The 22,380-nt window shown below is 43.9% G+C and overlaps 1 protein-coding gene across 1 annotated transcript; it reads right to left on the bottom strand.

Annotated features, from left to right (window-relative positions):
• Positions 1 to 917: 917 nt before the first annotated feature.
• On the bottom strand, positions 918 to 22,316 carry Dph5 (diphthine methyl ester synthase). The gene is made up of 8 exons (XM_037431057.2): positions 22,031 to 22,316; positions 21,023 to 21,083; positions 16,934 to 16,997; positions 16,249 to 16,357; positions 13,019 to 13,139; positions 10,125 to 10,164; positions 2,197 to 2,309; positions 918 to 1,171 (listed from the first exon to the last, which is right to left on the bottom strand). Exons 1-8 carry the CDS (start codon positions 22,286 to 22,288, stop codon positions 951 to 953), a joined length of 987 nt encoding a protein of 328 aa, XP_037286954.2. The 5' UTR covers positions 22,289 to 22,316; the 3' UTR covers positions 918 to 950.
• Positions 22,317 to 22,380: the final 64 nt, after the last annotated feature.

A 22,380-nucleotide genomic window follows, 5' to 3' on the forward strand; every position in this document is an offset into this window, starting at 1 on the left:
GCCGTGCACCCCCCTTCCCCCCGTTGCGGAAATCTCCCGGATTCAGAATCTTTGAACTTGGCAGGTGCGGTGTACTACCCATCATTCCCATGGTTGCTAGATGATCGCAGTGCCAGAATCCCATTTAGTTAATTTTAGAAAACTCTATAGCCTCGGTGGCGAGAGCCGCTCGGGCGGTCTCTCGTAGCGCAACACATCGATGATGTTGCAGTACTAAACTCGAAGAGCCGCTAGGCAGCATTTCAGTGGACGATAACACTTTCGAATGCACAACTCGTAAAGGAGAGCTCACATCTGATGCCGTAAATGCTAAATTTAGGCGATTTGTTGTGACACACTGAAATAAAAAAAAAGAGCCCTTAAACATGATGACATAAAAAAGCATGGGTGGTACCAGAGTCTGTGGTACTTGTGTTCTTTTTGTTTTCATGTTTTTTTAACTGCCTTTCCTTCTAAGTGTTTAGATGTCCATGGATTTCTACCTTAATAGGTTTAGTTCCTAATAAAGGCATTTTCAACACTCTCTCACGAGGCAGTGCTACTGCACTGCTGCAAGGGCCGCCTGGTCAACATGAGGACATCTACGGCAAATACAAGACAACACAAAACAGCTACAGGGAATTGATGCACTTGACAATCTTATAGTGGAACCCTGGGTGTGTTGGTCATACATCACAATTAAGCATGGCACAAAACAACTGAGAGAAGGAAGAGGACACAGTTCTATTTCTGAAGATTGCTACTAGATGCCAGAGATGTACTGAAGCAAGACAGTAAGTAGTGTGAGCTGGTTGAAGCTCACATTGATAAAACAGCACTTGAGTAAACAAAGGAACTAGTACAGGAGTGCACATCGTCCTCCTCCTTTGTCTGGTGATGCACCATTTCATTGAAACACGAGATAAGCCAGGAACAAGTTATCATTAGATCATCTTTACTCGTGAAATTCATCAACTTCCCTCCTTGCAGACAACGTCAAACCAAATCGGATTCGTCACAAACAGCCTCAACATATCGATCTCCATTGGATGAAGCTTGCCAGGAATCACAAGGCTGTGCAGGGGACTCCCCAGGTCGCAGTTTGACATAGCCTTGAGCGAACAGCACGTGATCTGCTGCGTTTCCATGCCAACACGAGCCAGACCGACACAGGCGCTGTCTTCGTTATAGGCTGGAACCAAGAATGCAATTGAAATGCGGTGCGCCAGATATAAAAAGTTACTTGCTTATTTTTAAGAGCAAAGTTCCTTAGGGTGTAGCTCATTCCCTCCTTCGTTAGTATGTAGTACGTATATCTATGTAGACACCTTTAGTTTATGAATTGCTCACTAAATGGCATTAGTGGCTTTCATATAGTTGACAATTAAAAAGGATATATGGCGCTGTTATAATAAGAAATTCACAGAATATCCACGGAGTGAATAATGATAAGTGGGGCGATGCGTCGGTCCATCTGATGCAAGTTCTAGTGTGATAGTAGCGGACAGACGCTCCACTCATCGTCGCTCACTCCGTGGATATCCTGTGAATTCTTATTCTAGACGAAAATGAGCTGGCATACATGGTAATTTCAGTGCATGTAGAATTATGAAATACGTTGTGTACTTCCGAGCTTCTTTTACGTTCTTCATTAATTTAGGCTGAGTTTCATTGCAGACCCCTCCCCTTTTGATTGGTTGAGTCTAAAGTTTTACTACAAAGTTTAAACACTACAATGAAATAATGATGTGCCTCTCAAAAATTGCCCGTCTTTAGCAGCCAGCTTGTCGGGATAAAATACAGGAAATGCACAGTTCCTGGAACATCAGAATTCCACGGCTGCCAATTATTGTCCAAGATTGGCACATTTATAAACTTGTACTTCGAATGATCCATCACAGGAGAGGTCTGGATATGTAAAGGTATGGGGATAAGAAAGCACGTTCCCTAGAGGATTAGGGTGCTGCCTAATCCTTCCTAGTGTATGACCAAACATCTGTCCAGCAAGAATGATGGTGACAGATCACCATTGTTCACAGCTGAACCTAAGGCATTGTCACTGTCGCCACTTTATTAATGTATTTATGTGGCTACAATTTAATTGACTGTATCACGAACATGCTTAGGTTCGTCTAGCAGACCGAGAAGGCGCCAGCCATGAATCTAATGTAAAACTGGGCATAAATAGCAGTGTCAGGACATCCCACAATGACTCACCCAATTCTGATGCAGGAACGCCTTCAGATTTTTTCACCTGGAGTATCTCGATCAGCTGGGAGGCTGCTTCTGCGACTGTCATGAAGCGTGGTGGCTCATAGATGTCTCGACCCCTGGAAAGACGGCGAGCAATGAATACGTCTTGGCTGCCCACCCACCGGATTGTGACTGCCTTGGCAACATGCTGCTATGTTGAGCACCACAGGCCGCTTTACGCAACAACGCATTCGTAGCACCTCTTCCGGAGACCACTTTAAGAAGAGCCTACAGACAATGAAAATGAAGCCATGGGATGTATAGGGGGCGTTATTTGTAGTATTTTTGCTGTACTGTTGAATTATGATACAAACAAAGAAATCAAAGTGCAAGAAAAAAAAAGAAAAGTTGCCACCAACAGGGTCAGAACCTGCAAACTTTATATAATTTGTCTGTTGTTATAACAAATGAGCCACTGGAGTGTTCAAAGTTCAGTAGTTGTCCGAGTTCACAAGCAAACTTAGGAGTGTAAGTTGGCATCGCTTACAGTCGTGATGGCGAGTATAAAACACGCGATATCATGGTTGTTATAGCAGAGACGTCACTAGTGAAGAAAAATTGCTTGGCACAGCTGTTTTGCATGACCTCCATGGAAGAAAACTCGTGAGACGCTGAAGGGCAATCTAATAGAGTATGTCTTACCGAAACAAAGGTCTAATTACTCCGGAAACTCAGACATTTTCTATGCCAAGCACCTACATGCGATTTCGAACACATTTGTCACCACTTTTCATGCCTAATCAAAGTCATAATATACTCTCAGTTAATAGAAATCTCTTGAAAAGGACCAACTGGCTAGGATGTGCGATTAGATGAAGAGACTGTGAATTATAATGACAAACTCAAGCAGCCTTTCCACGATTTGAATACGATTTATATTTTTTTTTATTTTTATAGAAAGGTATCAGAAAACCGGTATGCCACACAGCCCTGTGCAAGACACTTAAATATGGATCACAGTGTCTGCCATTTTGCTTTATACTGTAGACTCATTAAATGGAACAAGAAGGGATTAACAAAGTGTGTTCCATTTGACGGGAGTTCCATTTACTGAGAGATAAATATGCGTGCAGAATCCAAGCACAGGCCCAATCGTGTGAGAATCAGTGGTTCCATTTAAAGGGACACTGAAGTCAAATAACAATTTACGTCGGAGTGAAAGCTCAACGTATGACAACATCTAAAATGACAATATTATCACGAACAGTGCCCTACTTACCGAGAAATTAAGGTAAATGCACAAGAACACAAGCGCCGCAGTAGAACATTTTCAAAATTATCCCGATGACATCAGACGGACCGCCTACAATGAATCACTAGTAATCGATCTAACTGCACTAAATAAAGAACCTTCCGTGCATCAAGAGACGCAATAAAATGCTGCTTGTTCGTTTCTGTTTGATTCATCGAAAAAAAGAACCGCCGGACTTTATTATGGGGAATGGTGCGAGTGGTTCGAAAATTCAATTTTCGTGTGGTTACACGAGACAGGTGGTGCCATCTAGCGGGGCGCAGTTGAAACAAAAGCGTCTGCAATCTCGAAGCCAATGGCGAGGAGACGATTTCTGACCGACGAGATGGAAGGTTGTCATGGCAGGCTACTGCAACGAACGCTTCTGGCGTCTGTGAACGGTTCTCTTGTACCGCTCATCACCGAGGCGGCTACCCTTGTAGGGGAAGGGGAGCCCACCTAAGAGAGGAGATGATCCCACTATCAAGATTCCAACTCCTTAGCCAACTGGATGATGCTTCTAACAGCCAGCCAGGGGACCCCATCATCCAAGGATCATCCCGGTCAGGGCTTCCGAGCAACACACCATCAAATGGCCCTACCACCACAGGAAATCAAGTAAGCCCGCATATTTTTGCTGAACATCATGCGGCATCCGAGCATACAGCTATGGGCGACCAGGAAAGCTGGACTGTAGTACAGAACCGAAAACTCCTGCGACCCAAGCCATCAACCTCCCCACAGCCACAGACCTTATTTGAGACCATGATGTTGAGGCCTAAAACATTTCATTTTCATTTATTGCATCCTTAAAGGCCCGAGGGCATTACATAAAGGAGGGGAGGGGGGCAACAAATACGCTGTGAGGGTGTACGATTCAATGTAAACAACTTATCATAAACAATACAGTTCTAAATACGCATATGGCAGTTTGGTCCATAATGACAACAACTAATCAAACAATAAATAAAAGAAACTTTTGACTGGGAAAATGAGTAGAAACAATATGGCAAAAAAAATTATACATGCAGTACGCTGGTGGGATATATCTAGAGCCATGGGTTATTGGGTGGAATTAAAGTGGGATTCCAATTTTGCGCGGAATGATGTGCGGTCAGGTGTGATATCTATGGAGTCGGGGAGGCGATTCCAAAGTGTAATTGCTTGGGAGAAAAAGGAGTCGTTCATTGCAGATGTACGGCTGTTGATTGGTGCAATGGGGATAGAATGGTTAATGCGAGAAGAAGTTCTGTTAGGAGGCTGTAAAAGTTCGTGTCTTGATTTCCGGCGGAAAAAGAAACTGTGCAGGAGGCATAGGCGTGAGATCAGGCAGTTAACATCACCCAGATTCCGCCATACTAGTTTGCGTATAGTCTAATTCTTCTTCAAATAAAGGGGTCGGACATTCACTGCAGACTCCTCACCAAGTCTAACCTAGCAGTAGTTGATTGCTACACAGAGCAAGCTGCACATCTATTGCTGATCCTGGAGCACCTGATGATTGACGATCAAATCGTGCAGTTTAATACATATGTAGCGCTCCGTGAAGGCCGCATAAAAGGCGTCATTCACAGAATCAAGGGATTAACTGAAGAGCAGTTAATGCAAGGCCTGACAAGCTCAAGTCACGAAATCGTGTCAGCACGGCCCCTCGGGTCGTGTAACACAGCACTAATCACGTTCAACGGTTCAAACCTGCCAGAATACGTGGCTTTCGAATCGGTACGTTTCCCTGTGCAGAAATACAGACCCAAGATAATGTCATGCTTGAACTGCTTAGGCATAGGACACAGAGCTGATGTTTGCACAGCCCTGAAAATGGACCCAGGAGTTTGCACAAAGTGCCATACGAAACATGAGGAGAATTTTATCCGTACTCTGAAATGCATACACTACAGTGGAACCATGACTCGCGCTCGACCGACTGTCCAAAGGTAGCAGCAGCTACTGCTGCTCTTCGTATGTGAGTGAACAAACCACACAAGCCAGCGGCACCCTATTCCTTAACAAACCGCTGCGCATCAGGCAAAAAGACCCAGAAGACGCAACAGTCAGAGGAACAGAACTTTCAATCTCTTGCAACCGATCAACTAACACTTACACCGCAGACGTGCCCGCAGTCGGCAACACAACCTCAGATGCAGCTAACAATCCCCACCACATATGCAGCTAAGGTGCATAACACACAGTCTCCACCTAATGCCTCGCCTGCACCACAGACGTATCTAAACGTTCTGCAAGAACTAACGGAACGACGAAACACCCAGAAGAAGTATCTGCAAATTATTAGTGACCAACAGAAAACTATTGATGAACTCAAAACTGTGATTATTCAATTTAAAGAAGAAAACGCTGCCAGAGGCGCTCTAACCTCGAGTCAAGGGCAACCCCCCCCCCCCCCCCCGAGCATGAGCAATACGAGCGCCGCTTCGAGCAATTTGCTGCACAGCTACAGCACATGCAACACATTATTAAGACACTCAAACCAAAAACGTCGGTTGAAGGTAACAAACGCATCAGGCCTATTGCAAATGCAGATCAAGAAGAAACCATAGGTTCAGAATCATGCCTATGATAATTCAGTAGAACGCGAGAAGCCTTCCCAAAAAAGTTGATGACTTCCTTTACATCATAAACGTTCTCGAAAAAACTCCCCATATCATTTGCGTGCAGGAACCGGGTAAATATTGCCCCATTCCGGGCTATGCTGGCGTTTCATCTGGCTGATGTGTTATGTATACAAAGAAGAACCTTCCGGCAGTCCACGACCTCCTTTCTTTAGTTTCATTCTTGTAAATTCTGACTCGTACCAAAATAGAGGGTAAGACATACGAAATATTAAACTGCTACAGCCCTCCCAAATCAAGTAATGTGGAGCTACCCCTCAGTAAAATAGATCCTAAAGGTCCAACCTTAATTTTGGGAGACGTTAACGCACCATACATCTTCTGGGGGATACTCACAAGATTCTACCAAAGGGAAGCAACTCAAAAAAGATTTGGAAGACACCGGCTTTACCCTCCTCAACACGCCAGGCCAGTACACAAGGATTGGTGGCGCGAATCAGAATAATACATCGCCAGCCCTCACGTGGGTTAGGCGCCTATTAAAAGGTACGCACTGGAACTTATGGCCCGACAATATTGGCAGCGGCCACTTACCAATTGTGATTGCCTGGGGCGAAATTTTTACTATGTCAAAGGAGTATTCCTTCATTGATTGGGACAAGTATCGGTCTTATATGGATGGATGCCCTGAAATAGTCACCCTTGACGAATTTACAAAACATATACGAGAAGCGACAAGGAAGGCAAGCAAAACCTACAAAAAGATTCCTCAAAAGCCTGTGGCCGATAGGCACCCCTTTAACTTGTGGGAGGCATGCATAGCTGCTTTACATGCATACAGGACTGAAAAATCAGCTCCCAATCGTCTGAAGCTTAAGCTTCTTACGAGACAAGCATCAAAGTATGCATGCAAGCTACGTAGGCAACAGTGGCAGGATTGCTGCAACCAGCTACACGGTTGGATAAATAACCAAAGGCTATGGAACATTGTGAAATCATTGGAAGGCCGGGGCAAAACTCGAACAGCCGCTGAAAAACTCTGTTTGGCGTCCGATTCATTAGCACCAGCCACCGCTGATACGTGTGCCAACACATTTTTTCCACAACCGGCAAGGCATCGGGAGTATCCAAAGTGGCCAGAGGAAAAACAAAGCAACAACATAATGGGTGCTCCCTTCACAATTCCAGAACCTATAATAGCGCTAAAGGAGTCAAATTGTAAAACAGCTTCGGGCCCTGATATGATTACCTACCCTACAAACAATAACAGCAACTGACAGCGAACCAACTAACCCCTCTTCTTTCCATCCTCAATCAACTATGGGAAGATGGCAATCTCCCTAAAGAGTGGAAACATTCAAATGTTATCATCATCAGCATCATCAGCCTGACTACGTCCACTGCAGGACAAAGGCCTCTCCCATGTTCTGCCCGTTAACGCGGTCCTGTGCTTGCTGCTGCCAATTTATACCCGCAAACTTCTTAATCTCATCTGCCCACCTTACCTTCTGTCTCCCCCTAACTCGCTTGCCTTCTCTGAGAATCCAGTTAGTTACCCTTAATGACCAGCGGTTATCCTGTCTACGCGCTACATGCCCGGCCTATGTCCATTTCCTCTTCTTGATTTCAGCTATGATATCCTTAATCCCTGTTTGTTCCCTAATCCAATCTGCTCTCTTCTTGTCCCTTAAGGTTACTTACACCTACCATTTTTCTTTCCATCGCTCGCTGCGTTGTCCTCAATTTAGGCTGAACCCTTAAGTCTCTAGCTTTTTGCTCCGTAGCTAAGTACCGGCAAGATACAGCAGTTATATACCTTCCTCTTGAGGGATAGTGGCAATCTACCTGTCATATCTTATCTAGTGAGGGAAGTCTAGCTGTACTGTTCGAGGAGCTGGAGGGGGTTAAATGGGATAGAATAGGGCTCAGTGAGGTTAGGAGGACAGATGAGGCCTATACGGTGCTACAGAATGGGCATGTCCTTTGCTATCGGGGCTTGGCTGACAGAACAGAACTGGAAGTGGGGTTCCTAATTCACAGAAACATAGCTGGCAACATAGAGGAATACTATAGCATTAATGAAAGGGTGGTAGGTATCGTAATTAAACTGAATAAGAGATACAAGATGAAGGTGGTACAGGCTTACGCGCCTACATACAGCCATGATGACGCTTCAGTTGAAAGCTTCTATGAAGACGTGGAATCGGCAATGAGTAAGGTAAAAACACAGTATACAATACTGATGGGAGACTTTAATGCAAAGGTAGGGAAGAAGCAGGCGGGAGACCAGGCAGTAGGAGATTATAGCATCGGTACTAGAAATGCCCGAGGAGAGCTACTAGTAGAATTCGCAGAACGCAATAATTTACAGATTTTGAATACCTTCTACCGAAAACGAAAAAACTGCAAGTGGACATGGAGGAGCCCTAATGGCGAAAATAATAACGAAATAGACTTTATAATGAGTGCACAACCAGGCATCGTGCAGGACGTGGAATTGGTTGGCTAGGTACGATGCAGTGACCATAGAATGGTACGGTCTCGAATTCCCCTAGATTTGAGGAAGGAACGACAGAAACTGATACGCAAGAAGCCAATCAATGAGCTAGCAGTGAGAGGGAAAGTACAGGAATTCAGAGTATCGCTTCAGAACAGGTACTCGGCTCTTAGTGAGGAGACCAACCTTAGCATAGATACAATGAATGATAATCTGACGAGTATCATTACAGAGTGTGCAGTGGAAGTTGGAGGCAGGGTAGTTAGACAGGACACTGGCAAGCTTTCCCAGGAAACGAAGAATCTCATTAAGAAGCGTCAAATCATGAACGTCTCAAGTACAACAGACAAAATAGAACTGGCAGAGCTTTCGAAGCTGATTTATAGGCGTAAGGTATCCTATGTAAGAAGGTATAACATGGAGAGAATTGAACACGCTCTGAAAAACGGAGGAAGCATCAAAGCAGTGAAGAGGAAACATGGGATAGGCAAAAATTGGATGTATGCACTAAGGGACAAAGAAGGCAAAATAACGACCATTATGGATAGGATAGTTAAAATAGCGGAGGAGTTTTACAGAGATCTGTACAGCAGCCGGGACAACCACGACTTTAATACTATAAGAACTAGCAATAACCCAGATGACACCCCACCAGTAATGATAGAAGTCAGAGAAGCTTTGGAGAGCATGCAAAGAGGCAAAGCTGCTGGTGAGGATCAGGTAACATCAGATCTGCTGAAATATGGAGGACAAATTGTGTTAGAAAAACTAGCCATCCTGTTTACGAGGTGTCTCCTGACGAGAAGGGTACCAGAGTCTTGGAAGAACGCTAACATCATCCTAATACATAAGAAAGGAGATGACAAGGACTTGAAGAATTACAAGCCGATCAGCTTGCTCTCTGTAGTATAAAAGCTATTTACAAAGGTAATTGCTAACAGAGTAAAGAAAACATTGGAATTCAATCAACCAAAGGAACAAGCAGGATTTCGAACAGGCTACTCAACAATCGATCACATTCATACTATCAATCAGGTAATAGAGAAATGCTCAGAATATAACCAACCACTATACATAGCCTTCATAGATTACGAGAAGGCGTTTCATAGATTACGAGAAGGCATAGATGCGAGAAGCTGAACCTGTGGTGTGCTGCCTTGCGCACAATCGCCATTCCCTGCCCAGCAGTAACAAGCCGCAGGCATCGTTAATTATTAGCCATCCCGGACACAACATCATTGGGTATCTCTTTGATTGAACGCTTGTTTTAAAAGCTTGAAGGTAATGTCAATAACTCTTTGCTTAATAAAGCATGTTTTTAGCATTATACTCCTCCTGGGTGTACTAACTCGGTTATAAACATGATTTGCTGCATCTGTACCCGAGTGCAAATACGGCACGACACGTAATGAAGTAAAACCAAGGCTGTTTCCTGTGGCTATCTCCTTGAATTCATTAAAATATGAAAAAAAAACAATGTTTTCATAATGGATGTGACTCTTGTAACGAGGTTTATGACGTCACCATCACAATGAATGGTCATGCACACTTAGCTCGTGACATACAAAAAATGGGACGACAGTTGCATTGCACTCACTTGATGAGGTTCTCTATCGACTTCTCTTTCATCTTGATGTCTGCAAGGACAGCGCAGAAAGCCAAGAGAACATCACCAATCGGTGCCAATGTTTCTCAGAGCACTCAGCATGAGTCAAGTGACTGCTTGAAAAAGTGAAATCAGAATGTGTACCACAGGTTCACCTGTATTACAACTCACTATAAGAATAGCCCCTAAAGTTGCACGAACTTGCACCATCATAGTGAAAGTATTTTCTTGGCATCAACAGCATGAATTGGAGAGCAAACACGTGAAGGTGGATTAGGTGAACATTTCAAAGTGGTAGCATGCAAATATTGCAAAACCTCGAGCAGATAACCGGCCACACATCGTACAAAGACTGGTGAAAGGTGAAGAGACATGGAGTTCATGAGAGATGATGGCAGAGAGTGATATAATTAAGAAAATTCTCCAGAAAACTAAGACAGGTTTGTGCTATGCTTAAAGGAGTAATCAAAAAGGTTGTAGAAAGAGTTTTTCCCAAAGCTAATAGAATTGTGAGGACTGTTATGAAGGTGCTTAAGTGCTAATAGCAGCAATCGAATCGAATTTCCGGTTTCAATGCAGCATGTCGTATAACTGCATAATTCACACTAGAGCACTCAGTCCATCAGGTGCACTTAGTGGAGCTGATTCACTGGTTACACACAGTGATTACACACAGTTCAAACAATAAAGTTGTAAAACCAAAAAAGGAATTCGTGATTAAACTATGAATACGCCTGCAACAAGTACAGTAAAATCTCTCAAATGTTCAAACTGTTTCAAAAAATGCCGAATTTTCCTGACTTCATGGCTGGTCCTGACAATCTTGTACGTACTTCAATAGGAAGAAATGACCACAGATTCGAACTCCAAGGTCACCCAACTCCTCTTTTTTCTTTACGATTTGCTACAGCAAACTTGCTTATGGCTGCAAGAGCCCCACGGCAGTGGTCAGACACGGACTTTGTTGCGTGAACGACAAAACGACACAAACACGCCTTGTGCATCTGCACTGCTGGTGAGTAATACACGTCACTTAAAGGCGTTTTTTCAACTGCCTAGTTATTTTGGCCTTGTTTTTAGACTTCTTGTTTTCTCCAGTTGCATGACACAGAATCCTCAATACGTTAGCATGGTTGAATAATCACCAGAGTTACTCTTTAATGTAGAGGAGCGTACCACTGGTTATGATGCTAAAAGAACACTGATTATTAATCAACTCATCTTCTGTTCCCTTGCACGTTACACTATTATTACATCCTAAACGTCTGCTTTAGTACTGGGACCCTGAAATGACTAGCATATGCAAGCTGTTGAGTACTTCCTGGGTGCAGTTGGCGAACAAAAGAAAGTGCGGTGAGCACAATGGAGTGCTAGATGATTGAGACCCAATGACTAGGGTTCTGCTGCACTGAAACTCTCAAATCAGTGAGCAGGAGAATGTGACAAGAAGTGGCACCGCAGTGCGCAGTGCACTCTGGGAGTGGCAAAATGAGTGTCATTGGGTACAGCTTAAAAGGGGTACTGACACAAAATTTTGGGGCTGAGATAGCCTGCGTGGTCGATTCTCGTGAACATTCGTATTGTCACGGGGTCGTGACGGGGACGAATGGAGCACACTGCGAGTCAAATAATGAATTGTTTATTTGGGCGAACCTGTGCCCAGTAAACGGAAAGTCGGACTACAGTAGCAGTCTTGGACTGATAGCGGCGAACGGAGCGTCGGCTGTCGATCAACAACTGACAAGCGGCGAAGTGCGTCCGCATTTATACTCTTGCCATCGAATGTTCTAGCGTTATCGCTGGTGGTGGTGTAGGTTCCAGAATAATCTGTACAGTTCGCAGAGTGGGTGTGATCTTATCGAAATGATCTACTAAAGTCCGGAAGCTTCTCGAAAACTGCAGGCGCGGTTTGAGCTGAGAATTGTGTAGTGTTTTGGGGCGATTACAAAACTTGAGAAATGGAACGTGGAAGTATATCATCTGCAAGATATGAACAGCAAATATAGCTTGGAAAGTATTTTAAATTCATTTTGAAGTTTGCGTGAGCGACCGACTCTATTGCGCTATAGACACCATCGGAAAGGACCTCGAGGTGACCCGTTACTTCCTTCACGTCACCACGCTACGGTCAACAAAACAAGTTATGATGACGTTACAGCCGCCATTTTTCTTTTGTCTCGTTAGTTCCCGCAGTCTATATTTCTTGGCGGCTGGTTGCGAGTGCGTGGCCATGGCGCACGCTTAGAAGGTTATGTGTTCGGCGACATTCCAGTCCCGTTTTCTATTCGAAAATAATTATTTATGCGGAGCGTGCGGAAGTGCATCGCAGTTTTATGTGCTGGCGTGGTCAAGCGCTGCACGCTAGGTGGCGAAAGTTGCACCTAGTTCTTGGAACTCTCTCAAACCGAAACTGATTGATAATGAGGGGCCTGTAATTAATTATCTGTGGCATGCTGCAGCAAACGATGTGTCGTGTCATGACTAACAGGCCCCCAGCAATGCATTGCAGCAGAAAACACGAGGCCAAGGTTTTTGTGTCAGTACCCCTTTAAAGGTCCACGGCATTTTCTCCACGAAGACAGGTCACACAAACCTGCACCTACAGGCGTGCACTCTAGACTGATGTCATGAGTCGAGTGGTTGGTGACCCTGCCTTTAGAGAATTTAGCCAAGTGCACGAGTGGGACCACTTCGTTAGCCACAGAGATGGTTGGCTGCCACGATTCGGTCATCTGGATGGAGAAGTCTCTCCAGACTTCTTATGTTTAGAAGGTTGCATCCCACCACTATAACACTAGAGATGTACGACCTCATGACTGCAGGGCACGCACTGCACAGTTCCCTGGCATGCAGTAGTTTCGATGCAGGTGGCATCTTTTTCTCACCGAGGAGGCACAGCGTGTGGAGACCTCGCTTGCGGTTGGCAGCAATCTTGTCGTAGTAGCTGTGTGGCCGCCACGTGTCTGTCCACATGACGATGGATACCGTCTCACCAAAGTTGTACAGCTGGATGGATAGAAGTAATTGGTTACATCGTAGCGACATATATATGCTCGAGGTTGACTCTTCAGAGATTACCGAGTGCCTTGCAAGCAGTGAACAAAGTAAGACATAAGCCGCCGCATGTTGTTGCCTCACCTAATCCTCTCCAACTTGTTACAGCCAGTTCTTTTGAAAAGCATTATCAATTATCTGTATGTTTGAACTGAAATATGAGGAATGACATTCCATCGCTAATCCACACTGGTAGCTTTCTACTTTTTAATATCAATCAAAGAGACTTCTGTTTTGTAACAGAAATCGCTTTACAACGACTTCACATTTCTCGCTAGGACTGAACCTTCGCTGGTACTTCCATGCTCACAACAAAAAAAAAAAAAGTGCACGATTCTGACAGGACACAAAACGAAGAAGGCATGGCAACAGTTGTAACAGAGTTGTAAGTCAATGCTGTTGTTGTTCCTTTCTTGTCTTGTGCCATGTCAGAATTATGCGCCGTCTTTTGCCTGATACCCACATACCACCTCTGTTATTTAAAGCTTTTTTAATAGTTTCTAATCACTTGTTTACATACCTTGTTTTAGTGTCACAGCGGGCACAAACATCGCATAAATAAAACTTCAGACCAGTACCTCGTGAGCAAGTCATCTACCACGTCCTCACATTTTTTGTCCCAATGCAAATCTAATGCAAACGAGGCATTGCAAGATTGCACCGCTTTGATCAGGTGACTACTAGTCAATGCACAAGGCCAGCCACACCATAAAAATGGTAGCAGTCATCATAAGTGCACAGAATAAAATAAGGACAATAAGGACACTTGGCTGGTCAAACTGGACAATAGGAAGCCCACATCACGGCCAGGAAACATATGCATGCACCGTGCCCACAAAACACGGCCAGCAGTTGAAGCTATTCTCTTAGGTATGAACAGCCAAGCTCGAGATAAGCGATAAGAACGAAACTGTTTCACTGATGATGGTAAATAGTAGACTCTCACTAAACGTAAGAAGTAGACTCTCACTTCCAATAAAGAATGCTTAGCAGGATAATGCAGCATGTTTTCTATTATTTAACGACTATCGCTCTAGCAATGTCACATTGATGAAACACACCCTTTCCTTGCGATGAGAACTATCGGACAATGATGCCAAACAATGTACAGGGAATGCTACTAGTAGTAATTGTAACATAAATGCAAAGAAAGAAAAGTGCACGAAAAAGTAACTCGCCACTAGCAGAGACCGAACCTGCGACCTTCGAATAACGTGTACAATGCTCTAACAACTGAGCTACAGCAGTGCTTGTCTCTCCGTCCACTTTATAGGACATGCCCTATACAAACCATGCTTGCGAGTCTGTGGTGCACACATTGAAGCTTTGTGTTTGGTGGCACTGCTGTCCCATTTCCTATTTGAAAGCGCTTCTCGATGCGGACTGTAGGGAAGTACGTCACAGTTCTGTGTGCCGACAGGTTTGAAAGTTGCACATGCTAGGTGGTGATAATTCTACTCGGCAGCCTGTCTTTTTTGGAGCTTTCTCAAACTGAAACTCAGACTGGTCGGTAATGAACATGTAACTAATTATCTGTTGCATGCTACAGCAAATGATGTAACGTGTTATGACTAACAGACCTCCAGCAACATACTGTAGCAAAAAAAAAAGAAGAAACAAAATGCAAGAACACACAGCAGCAAATATACAAAAAAACATTTTGTATCAGTATCCATTTAAGAAACATCACGACGAGTGTACGTGTTTAGGTAACGACCTATCTTTAACAAACGTGGGCAGACTATTCAGGACAGCCAGATTGGTGTAAAAAAAGAAAGTGAGTTTGTCATAACGCTACCCTAGCTATCATGATGAAATTTGCAAGCAACGCCAAGGCCTGTTTTTGCCCCAAAGAACACTTATCACACAGGCCTTTCTGTCATGTAGCAGGGGAAGTGCTAACTCGATTACCTCGAAATTGCACGTACTTAGATTTGGCTAGCTGCGGCCGTTGCAGCTCGTGTGTTGTTGCATGGGATGGGAACAAGGAATGTTGATGTTTTACGACGATTCTCGGAAACACATTCTCTCTGTTGATCAGCAGCCTTGACATTGCTTCTTTTCGGTACAGGTGATAAAGAGTACCAGTACCAAAGTAGAATTACAACTGGTGTTATAAAGAAATGAGCACAGGCGCAGACACCCCTATCAAAGCAGTTGTTGGAGTAGGCGTGCGACGCAACGTCATTCTATATGGTGCACTTCCAATGTCTTGGCTGCCAGTTTTTCATGCTTCCGATCGTTGTTGTTGCAGCCAAACAGAGTACAGTGGTAACCTGTTGACCTGTTCACATCCGACAATTCTGTTCATTTTCGGCGCACAATTGCTACAGCGGGCTTAAAAATTCAAACACACTGGCCTCTCATATGCCATGCAAAATGCGGCAATCCGCACGCACTAGTAGTGGTGAAGCGGCTGGATATGTGGGGGAGAATGGAAAGAAAATTCACTGGTGGGAGGCTACGTTCCTCCCCTCTGTCAAAAGCACATCAGTCATTTGTGAATGGAAATCCCTCACAGACATGATAACTATGGTCACCAAGTGATGAGCTTCACTGCCACTAACATGAAATAGTTTCCTACGATGCAGCATTTATACTGTTCCTCTGTAAAAACATTTTCCTAGTTGTTTTATAATTCAAATAAATATTATCCTGCAATCTATGTTTTAATACTGTTTATTGACTAATGATCTCATGCTGCTGTTTGCTATGTTGTCAAATAGTGCACATGCCTATGGCTTTTGTCCCACAGCATCAATGTTGCAACTTTCGTAATGTCTCCCGTGATGTCAAAATAAATTTATGTCAATGATGTCATCCACAAACGACAAAACATGGCAGTAAGTGTGGCAGTTTGGGCTAGTTGGTATGACATGACGATAGTTATATCACGAGAACAAAACAGAACGACTTGTCTCTTCGTCCTCGTTTTGTTCTCGCGCTGTAACTATCGTCACGCCAGTAAGGTCATGTTATTTCGAGTTTCATACCACAAGCCCGAGAAACACGTTGCCGAAGCCTAACATTTCAGTTGCACATAGCGCAAGGAGCTCCTCACCTGAAGGCCGCAGCAGCCGACTGCTGTCAGAATAGAGGCATTGTGAACAACTTGCGTCTTGACACCCCGCTCGTGAGCACGAAGCATCAGGTCAGAGTGCGTGGTGGCACTGCGAATGGCAGTTCAACCAAAAGAACTTGAAGGTACATCAATCTAGGTCGCGACACCAAGGACGCGCTGACACAAGTGGTGCCCTTCTTTCTGACGGTGATTGCCCCAGCAATTACTCGTGCATCTTTGTCTTTTTTCCCCACAATTACATTGGTGCTGTCAAAAAAAAAAAGCTTGGTACCCAGATGTGCAACATTCTACTGACAACTTGCTTGCGACTTCATGTTACACTTTAGGTACACAATGATAAGAAACAAGCATTTAATCACTCCGAGAGCAGAGTCCCCAATCTAGGAGGTTTCAACTTCGATCAATACTCCGCTGCAACAGTTGTTTGAATGCGCATTGGGCCACTAAAGAATATAATGCGGTGCACAATGGGCACGAACACCAGAATAAATGACCAATAGCACATAGTGCTCTGTGTGCTTCGTTCCTTCTTGAGTCTATGTCGTTTATGTGCAACGTTCCCATAAATGGCGTACCCCCCTCACGAGCCCAAATATCAATTTCAGTGAACTACACTGGGCCACCTTGCAAAAAGCGGGTCGCTGGGGAGGATTAAATCACATACCCAAACGGATCGCCGACTACCAGAAATGCCACCTCCTCTTCGACGGCAGCTTCAAGCATATCAGCTGGTAATATAGCAAATATAACAGTAAATATGAGAAAATGTTACTTCTGAACCAAAACAGAAAAATGGGCAAACAACAATTATAACTGGCATCAACACATCCCCTGCTGCACATGCAGCGATGGAAGTGACTTTTTACTGTTTGGAGCAAACTTTGGAGAGGGAAAAGTATTGCTTTGGAGCAGCCATACGTGTATTCGGAGTAAAAAAAGATGTGTTCAAATCATCCTCGAAGCATCTCCTAAATATTAATATTTGTTATAAAATATATTTCACAGAGTACAATCGATGTATATTTCAAGAAGCCAACAATCGACAAAATGGCTGCTTTTCGAAAATGTGCCGTGAAATGCGCTATATAATTAAAATACTAGTATTTATAGCAGTAATCAAATCAAACTGGTAGCACTGAGCTCCACATTTTAGAAGTAGCCCCAGTCCCACATAACTGTAGCAAAATAAGCAGTGGCCATTCAGTACGAGAGAAAGGCAAGCCCACTCATCTTCACATTTAACCACACAAGCCTGCAAGTCTAGCTAAAAAAAGAAAAAAAAAAGCAGCCCAGCCAACTGAGATGTATGCTCAATGAGATCAGAGCCAATAATGCTGTACATTAGTAGTATACTGGGATGATAGTATATGGATTCTTTTAAATGCGAAGCATTTCTTAGCAAATTTCAGCAACTTTGAGCGTGCGTGCGTACATGCCGTGCCTGCCTATCTATATATCTATTTAGCCGCCTACGACTTTTAGCTCTCCTGGCCGTTTCGATAATGGTATCGATACCAAACTTGGTATGGCATAACATGACGGTATGAAAAACATATTTGACTAGTCATAACATGAAAATCATGATAGTTATGTCATACATGTCATGATGTACATTTCATTGTCCTGCAGCTCTTGCGGTGGTTTTGTTCACACTCTCCTGGCCGTTTCGATAATGGTATCAATACCAAAATTGGTATGGCATAACATGACGGTATGAAAAACATATTTGACTAGTCATAACATGAAAATCATGATATTTATGTCATACATGTCATGATGTACATTTCATTGTCCTGCAGCTCTTGCGGTGGTTTTGTTCACATGGCATGTTGCAAAACTGGTATGGTATGACATGATTGCATGGCGAACACAAGCAACAGATCATAACATGAAAATCATGACATGCGTGTCATGTAACAACATGACTACATTACACGCTCATGATGCGCTCGCGGCCATTTCGTTAGCGTCAAATATACTAAGTTTGGTAATGCGGTACATGAATGGATGACGAAGGTATGTGACTGGTGTAAACATGATAATCATGAGATGCGTGTCATGCTACAACATGACTACATGCCACGCTCATAATGCGCTGGCGGCCGTTTCGCTAGCTTCACATATACCAAACATGGTACTACGGGACGTGAATGAATGACAAAGCTATGATACTGGTGCAAACATGATAAACATGATATGCTTGTCATGTAACAACATGACTACATGCAACACTCATGATACGCTCGCGGCCGTTCTGTTAGCTTCACATGTACCAAACTCGGTATTACGCGACACCAATGGATGACGAAGGTATGCGACTGGTGCAAACAAGATCATAAGATGTGTGTCATGTGAGAACATGACTACATGCCAAAGTCAAGATGCCAATACATTTCGACATGACGCAATACGCGTGCTTGCCGGTGTTGCCACGCCAGGCGCCGGTCCTGCCATATACTCGCAGGCGCGCGCCCCTCTGCTTTGATGCATCCGCGTTTCAGCGTGTCCAGTGTCCCTTTGTCACGAAAAGAGGGAGTGGGTAACGCATCGGCGCAGCATGTCACATTTTGCGCCGTTTGCTGTCGGGCCGCGCCGACGGGCGCTGGTAGCGCCTGGCGTTTTGCTAACGTAGCGCCGTTGTGCCCAGTGTGCGGGTGTCACTGCTACATTGGAGTATTTGGGGCCCTTTATGATGCGCTCGCAACCGTTTTGCTAGCTCCACATACACCAAATTTGGTATTACGTGACGTCAATGGATGGGGAAAATATGACTGGTGCAAACATAATAATCCTGACAGGCCTTTCTTGTAGAAACATGACACCATACCACGCTCATAGCGTGCTCGCGGCTGCTTTGCTAGCTCCACATATACTAAATTTGGTATTACGTGACGTGAACAGATGACGAAGGTAAACGACACATTCAAACATGATAATCATGACAGGGAAGTCATGTACGGCATCATTTACCTCTACCTCGTACCGTTGTGCTGATTTTAAAGTGACATATGAGCATTTCTCATTCGTGCTTCGCATGTCATCAATTTCCACTGTAGGTGGGGTCTGCCAAGTTTTTTTTTTGTTTAGGGCTTGTGAGCTGGTCAAACAGTAAAAGTTCATCATTCTCATTCTCTCAGTGCCATTTCGGAGCAGGTTTGAAGCAACTATCAACGAAAATTGCTTTTAGGAGCAGCATTTATCTTTGGAGCAGTTTAGAGCAGCACTTCCATCACTGCACATGTAACATAACAAAGCTATGTTCATACAACCTTAACTATTCATTCTTTGCTTTCTTGCGTCAGTGGGCCTTTTTCAGCAGACGAGTCTGTGCCTGTACAGCATGGCGTTTTACGCACCATGTTTTGGGAGGGGTCACTGTGTGGCACCTGGCATCGCAGGTTTGCAAATTATCATGAAAAATTGCCGATTCCCCATGACCATTTACTGAAGCACGACGGACAACTTCAGAGGCCACTAAACCCCAGCTTCGATTTCTTTTGGCTATCTCCAGTGGGGGCGCTCTTCGGAACTGAAAGAGGCTCTTTAGATGAAATTTCACTAGGACGTAGTTAAGTGCGATACAGTACTAGTGTCAAGTAATGTCACTACACAATAAAATCATATGAAGGGCAATGTTGCTAGGGTTTTTTCAAAAGCTGTAATAGCTTATTACATCTGGCCTTTGTATTAATGATCAACAATATAATTCAAGTTTTAGTGTCTAATTTGTTGCACTGTGTTTCACATATGATGATGTGAAACAGTATTAGTCAGCTGCCACACGCAAGAATCAATTTGCAATCAAGAAGGCACTGAAGATATGGTATCAATGTTGTTACAGGGCCACGGCTATGTATTCTGGTAACGATGAGCATGTTTATGTAGGAGAATATACAGCTGATGACCCTATGCATTTTGGTATCCTCACAACAGCACACACAAAATACAGCTTATTGAAAAGCAATCTGTTAACACTCAGAGTAGCCACATATCAGTATACAACCATTCTTTATGTACTCATAATTATGCAAAATTTATTTGAGTAGTATACAACAAGCTGTCTGTAACAAACTGTGCAACTTGCAGTGGTAATTTCTAGTTTGTTTTGAAACATTCGTAAACATAGAATGACTGAGACATGACACAGAAATATAGGCCTATGTCGTACAAGCCTCTATGTAGTCTGCAAAGCGCTGCAGCACGCTATTCTTGGCAGAGGTTTCTAATTTGCAAGAAATTAGGATCTTTAACATTGAAGACACTGCCAGGTTTGAAACATAGCAGAGAAGCCACTACTTTCATAACAACTGCACAAGTTTGACGCACCTCGATACGTGTGAGGTGCTGATAGTATACTCTGATATAGCTATTTCAGTCAACCACTGCATTTTTTTAAAATTATTACAGCATGCCTCCGTAATGCTCCGGATGTTACAGTTAGGAAATGAAATGCAGGTATATTTGCATATAATTTGACTTTATGAAACACATCATGATGTCGAAAACTTTAGAATGAGTGATGCCACTTCCAAGAAAAACATTTCACGAGACACGTTACCCACGCCAGCTCAAGCTACAAGTTTATATATATTTTTTTGCTCCTTCCAAGCCTATCCTCGATTTTCATATCGCTCTTTTCTTCAATTTCATGGAGTAATGTGAGACAGCATAATGAATTAACAAATACTGATGCAAAGCACAACAACTAAATAACTGCTGCAAGGAAATTGATAGATTAAAGTACTGCACGTACCGCATCCCTGCTCCACGAGTTCACGATCAGCGACTATTAGTTGCTTCCCATAGAACTCTTCCTGCAACAAGAGCAACTCTTAAACAACATATATGGCACACAAAAAAGGTCTTCCAATTTATATTGAGCCAAAAATAGATACACAATTCTAAGCGGATATTTGGAGACCTGAGACAGCAGGACACCATGTTATGGGAAAGCGACACTTGATATATTTTACTATATGGTCGCGGATAAGGTGGATACACTAGGGCAGAGAACTGTAGTAACTCCAGAGAACTATAGCGCGTAAGCAGAGCGCAGTCTAGGCGTAGTAGTATATGGGCACGAGTGTTGCGACAAAATCGTCACGTGAAGACGTCACCGCATGACGTCACAGATCGCCAAAATTTGTGACGTCGTCGTTACGTTCCGAATGACGCTAATTTGTCAAAGGAGGGCCGGTCACGGAGGCAATGCCTCCGCTCCTGGGGACAATCCTTTCGATCGCAATGTGTGACGCTGCGCGTAGGCGTTGGCCGCCCATTTTGGCGGCATTTATATCATGACGCCGAGAGACGCGACGCCAGAAAACGCCGAAAAACAAAAACACTGCACATAGTTTGGCATTTAGTTGGATGCAAAAGGAATCATGCGGATATTTATGACCACGGGCGATCAGTATCGAAGGCTGTTTGTGTGATACATTACCCGCCCTTTCGGTTCCCCTGATCTATCGCAATTACCACCCTTAATGAACAAACCGCTATACTGAACGTTTAGCTTGACTGTTGAAGCAGTTAGCCACCAAACGCGCCCAACCAATTTCTAGAAGGCGTTGGCCCAACTTAACGGGATCGAAACAACGCAAGCACCATCACGTGCCTTTTGAGAACAGTGGTGTACATGCATAGCACGCTACACTGCAAACGCACGACGTAAGCGCTGCCTTCGCGTAAGATAATGTTTCTGATTACCGTCAAGTCGCGTAAGTGAACAAAATCGGGCATAGGAGAAGAATTAACTCACCAGCTGCGCCGCGCCGACAGACAGTACCGACGTGTAGGATTCGAGGTACACTTTCGAGCACTTTTTGACAATCTCTAGACCTTTTATTGTGATGTCACGGACATCTCCGAGACCCAGGCCGACGAGGTAAAGCATCTTTGGCAACGTTTTAAAAGTCAACGTGCGCACACGTGCAACGCAAGCGCGACTGTAAACATTAACCCACGTGCCAATGATGATGTCTATGCAGATGCGAGCTACGTAAGAAAGCTTGAGCATTGCCCCAAGAAAACGGCTCTTTAGTTCCGAGAATGACAGTTCTCGTAGTAATAAATATCTGCAGAGAAATCAATGGTTGAGAGAGCATTATT

Source organism: Rhipicephalus microplus, chromosome 7 (assembly GCF_043290135.1).
Source record: "Rhipicephalus microplus isolate Deutch F79 chromosome 7, USDA_Rmic, whole genome shotgun sequence".
Classification (NCBI taxonomy): Eukaryota; Metazoa; Arthropoda; class Arachnida; order Ixodida; family Ixodidae; genus Rhipicephalus; species Rhipicephalus microplus.